General features: G+C 46.4%; 1 protein-coding gene across 1 annotated transcript; it reads right to left on the reverse strand.

The window, feature by feature from the left end:
* Positions 1-433: 433 nt before the first annotated feature.
* Positions 434-4,988, reverse strand: LOC136996614 (perilipin-3-like). The gene is made up of 6 exons (XM_067317505.1): positions 4,914-4,988; positions 3,255-3,477; positions 2,802-3,001; positions 2,478-2,612; positions 2,028-2,385; positions 434-513 (listed from the first exon to the last, which is right to left on the reverse strand). Exons 1-6 carry the CDS (start codon positions 4,986-4,988, stop codon positions 434-436), a joined length of 1,071 nt encoding a protein of 356 aa, XP_067173606.1.
* Positions 4,989-5,283: the final 295 nt, after the last annotated feature.

Raw genomic sequence — 5,283 nt, forward strand, 5'->3', positions numbered from 1 at the left:
GTAGATGAGAAGCAAATCTCTGCTTCTGGATCTCTGTCCTCCCCCACCCCAGACTGGAACAGTTCCTAGTACATACTGATGGGTTAGGTTCAGTTCTGAAGACCAAACTTTGCTCAGCCAATTACTGCATTCAGTCAATACCACCCATGCTGTCCAAAAAAAAAAAAAAAAAAAGCGCCAAACTCCTTTTCAGAGCAGTCAGCTTGATGTTGTCTGGTCCTTCAGAGTCAGTCTACCTCTTGGGTCCTTTGGCTGTTTTAGCAACCTGCCACTGAGTTGGATACAGTCTCTATAGCAGCGACTCCAGCCCTGAGATGCTGGCACAGGTTTTCTCATTGACTGTCAGTGGTCTAGCAGCAATGGATTCTCCACTTCAGTTCACCACTCTCAGCTTCCCTAATCTCTCTGCATCACCTTATATTAGGTGATCAGCCTACAAGCACAAGGTATAGCCAATGCCAATTCTGGCTACCTCTTCCTGTCCTGCTTTACTTTCCCTCTCCTCCTCTGCTGCTAAAAGAGATGGGGAAAAAGGTTACCCATTAAACCAAAATAATTTGATTTAACAGATTCCAGGGGAAGGGGTATGCTGATCTTTATTGGAGGAGAAAAACCCAGACAAAGGAAACTCTCCTGTTTCTTTTTTCAAGAGTCTCCCTTTATTTTTGACCGTTCATCTTTATTTTCCTTATAAATACAGGTGCTCAGCAGCTTCAGCCAAGGCAACAGTGGTAATTGTCACCATAACTACACAGTTGTTGAAACCTGACTGTCCAGCAGTATGCTAAACTCCGCAGCAGGCTGACAGTTATCACACTCAATACATCTTTCTAAGATAGAAAGGCTAAGCAAGGCTAAGCCAATACTACAAAGGATCTGAACAGCAATTTCCATCTGGAGAGTTTCTGTTCCTCTGTGATACAAACCACTGGGACATGCTCTTTGGTACCAACAGCAGCATACCCACAACACAAAATTGCTTGCTGTTTTCTACCTCTGTATGAGTTTTTTTCTGCTAAGGGGACTTAGCAAAACATTTTACTTTCAGAAAGAGCCATGAAAAATAAGCGATAAAGAGTGGGTGCAAGAGGGAATAGTAGCAGTTTCTTGGAAATCAGTATGGTTTTGAAAGGTTTTCTGCAGGAGTACAGGTGCTGAGCCAGGATGATACACTCATCTCTTTGTAAACAGTTCTGCTTTTCTCTGATGGCAACTAAAGGAATTTAAGAAGAAATCTAGCTGTTTGCTTTTTACTGTGTGACAGCTCACACTCACCATAGGCAGTAGAAGCAAAAACATTAATGTTTTTTCGTCTGGGAAACCCACAGGGTTTTACATACACACTACCCACGCACAGTCAGGCGTCTAGATCTAGGTGAACCATTTTAGGTAGACTGCAGATAGGTCTTACAGAATGTTCCTAGGAATGAAATGCTGACAATATAAGGAAAAAGCAGCACTGGGATTCATCTGGAAAGACCTTTTGAACTAGGCTAACCTTGTTGGGCAGGGAAGATAGACTGCAATATTGCAATGTAGATAGACAGACCATGACTGGACCAGGGGCTCTCGTGGAACACAAGTTGCAGCACCTAGTGATTACTGCTCCTCACCATGCACTGCATGTTCCTGTGGGACACAGTGAGAAATGAAGGTTATGTCCCAACACGTGGGTGAGCAAAGCTGTGGTGGGTAGCCAAGCAGAGGAGTGCCTCAAGTGATGACACATGACTTTATTTCAGAAAGCTTTCTGCATCATACACGCTTGATCTTAATTTATTTAGAGGTGGCTTGGGATCACCAGGCTTGCTTATTTTTTACATGCAAGAATGCCTGTTGTTACAAAACTGTTCTTGAATCCTGAGTACTCCTGGATTAGAAGTCATTGATCAGTTTTAAGCACTGCAGGGGAGGGATGATTTACTATCAACAGCAGGAGTCACAGTTCAGGGGAAACTTTTATATCAGTACTAGCTAGAGAAGTTGGTTCCCACAAGAGTAGGTATTAGAGGACTTATTCCCCTCACCTTCCTTCTCTTTTGTCCCTTTTTGTGATCCTACAGAGGCTCTAGAAGATGGTGTGAAAGGTCCCACCAGCCAGGCAAGAGGTCTATTATGTTCCACATACTCCAGCAGTTCATCCATGCACTCCTGGCCTGTGTTCATTAAATGGTGTTTCTGGGTCAGGATGTTCCTGGACAGGTCTTGGAAAGAAGCAGCAGCCTGCAAGGAGTTGTGGGTCTCCTGTAATTCCTGCTGTACCTGCTGCATCTTGTCCTGGATGTTGGATGGGAAGCCTTGGCTGTTGGCCAGTAGAGTCTGCAGAGTGTGCTGCAGTTGCTGGGTGATGCCATGAGACATGGCCAGAATCTGGACCTCCAGCCACTACAGGGGAGGAAAGGAAGCTTTAGAAGCAGCTCCCAGTGCACCCACTCCCACCCCAAAACAGCTTCAGTGAGCCAGCATCTCCGGCAGACCACTATCTTCAGCTCCAAGGAAGTTGCGTCCTCACTCTCTTTTGGCTGCTTCTTGTTCCAGGTCAGCCACATCTGGTGCAGCTTCTCCTGCCCATTTTGAAGCTTCTGATCAATACCCTGCTTGTCACAATCAATCTGGAGTAGGACAGGAAAGCAAAGACAAGAGTGAATTACTATAGCAGCAAGACTTGCCTTGTGACTACCCCAGCCAGCTTGTGAGCTGGCACAGAGATCCTCCTGGTCTTCACAGGGAGTAAAGGGGAAGACTGCTGTACAGCAAGCAGCTTCAAGACAGGACGCTTGGAGACAGAACAGTGTTCCTACCAGCTCAATGACCTCCTGCAACTTTGAGAAAGTCTCCTGCGTGACCGTCTTGATCTTCCTCACTTTGGCTAAGAAGCACTGGTAGGCTTTTTGATGCAGATGAGTGGGCAAGGAACTCAGATGTATGAAATAACCCTGATGGTCTGACTGCTGCTGGACAGCTGCCCCTTCAGTCCCCTCCACAGAGACCACAAGGTCAGCTGGAAAAAACAGCGATGAGAAGTTAATTGTTAATTGTCCTAGAGTGCATACGACAGACAGTCAGCAGTCATGAAGCCTTGCAGGTTAGAGTCAGAGTGACCATGGCTTTTAAAAGTGTCTGTATCCCCCAAATATAGCAGGAACTGGGAGGCCGAGTACCCCAACCACACACACTCGCGCTACCTCTCTACATTGCAGAGAAGCCTAGAAAGATCTTCTTTGCAGATCTGCCTCACGCAAGTGTTTTCTGACCTAGTTCCTCATCTGTGATGGGGAAATGGTGATCCGATTTTCCTGGCACAGCTTCCACACTTCTGTCAGTGATCTTGCCTGCTTCGCAATCCACTGCCATGCCCTGGCTGGTCACCACGGACCTAGCAGACTCCAGGACTCTCTGAACAACTTCCCTGGCTGCCTCCAACACCACCACTCTGATCGCAGCGTCTTCGGCACCAGTGATGCTGGGTGACACCAGCTCTTTGATGCCAGAGAGAATGTAGAGAGAGATCAGAAGACTGAATGTACCCACTTCTGTAGAACAGCATTTGGTACAACCGTGAGGTTGATGAGACTATTTCAACATCAGAGCTATTTGACCAGCCCAGGTGGGGAATAAGTCAGACTACAAGTGTGAGTAAGCTCTGCTTGGGGTGCAGTTCACCCAGTTTGTGGGATGTGGAAACTGTAATGAGACTTGCATGGGACCTTCCACAAAAATAATCTGACAGTTTGTTAAAATTGTCATTGAGAGCTTCAGTGAGAAGAACGTGGGACAACAAATGTTAAGAAACTTCACCTCAGGTTAGAGTATTCAAATTTGTCAAGGGACAGTAGTCCAGCAGCAAGGATACAAAGAGTTTCCAGCTGTGCTCTAACATCTTCCCAGAAGATGGACTCTAGAACATGCATGTAGCAGAGTACCAACCCACCAGCTGGGAGAGAAGGGGACAGAAGGGCAAGTCAGAACAGCTGTGACAGCTCCAGAGGGTTCTGGCTTTGCAGCTTCAAACTTTTCCCAGTTGGGACAGAGCTGCAGGATTGAAACTCTCAACACAGAGTGCTCAAGTAACACTCATTTGTTTTTGGAGAGTAACTATTTGTTTGTTTCCTTTGTCTTTTAATCATTTCAGCAGGAAAGTCCAGCGCCAGGAGTGTCTGCACTGCAGCTACTGAATACAGATTACAGTATGTTTGCCATCTAACTTCAGAATTTGCATTTAAGTCTATTGACTAAATGTACCAGGCTTGATCAGACAGTCAAAAGAGCCATTCAGGCAAAAAGAACCAAAGGAAGTTGGGAGTGAAAGGAGGAGCTGGTTTAGGCTGTTAGAGGAGCCTTGGGGTAGGAAGCAGGGGGAACGGACATCTGAGCCAGCCCAAGGGAACTGGCAGGTACCCAGGTCTCATCTCCTCTGTGAGGGAGAGCGTTCCAGAAGAACATGTCATGGACACCAAGAAGGGGGGGGGGGAATGTTCCTAGTTGGCGAGAATTTCTAGTTCTGTGTTAGATTGAAGGATTAGCATTTTTAGTCAAGGTACTCCTTCAGTCAATATTGGTTCTTTCCTCTCCAGTAGAAGTTGCATGTATGTAGATTCAACTGGTCTGTAACAAGGCTTTTCTCTGGAGGTCATAGCCACCCACCACCCTTCTTTTGTTTTGTTTTGTTTGTTTCTACAGACCAGATTTAAGTCTAAATTTTATTGCATAGAAGTTCAGGACCAAGGCACACCATTTGCTGGGTAAGGGTTCAAAGAGATTCAATACTGAAGTCAGTTATGAGTGAGTCACAAGATACCTGGTGGGAGAAGAGAAGAGAGCCTTGCTCTTCTCTCAGCCCAGAACAAGGAGACTGGCCAGGTCCAGCTAGACAAGCAAGTTCACCTGGCCTCCCATCCACCAGAAACTGTTACCTTGTCATCTGGTTCTTGCAGGTTTGGCAACTTGTCTTCCAATTTGTCCTGTCCCAGGTAAATACATTCCTTCATTGTTGCAACTAAAGGCAAATCAGAAATCAAATGCATTTGAAAGTGAACATGTAAATAGATCTTAGACTTTCTACATCCTGCCAGCATGTCCCCCACATCAGCAGGGGGGGAGACACTTGGAACAGCAGGTAGGTACTCTGTGTGAGCTGTAACTGGAGCAGCAGCTTCTGGGTGCAGGTGTGAGGAAGCGGCTGCTACTGTGGCTAGGGGGAAACTAAGCCTGCCCAAAGGGAGGAGTCTCTTCTGCTCAGCCTGTGCCCTGCAGCTTCTCTGGGAATGACTGGTAGCACAGCCA

The sequence above is a fragment of the Apteryx mantelli genome, unplaced genomic scaffold (assembly GCF_036417845.1).
Source record: "Apteryx mantelli isolate bAptMan1 unplaced genomic scaffold, bAptMan1.hap1 HAP1_SCAFFOLD_59, whole genome shotgun sequence".
In the NCBI taxonomy this organism is placed as follows: domain Eukaryota; kingdom Metazoa; phylum Chordata; class Aves; order Apterygiformes; family Apterygidae; genus Apteryx; species Apteryx mantelli.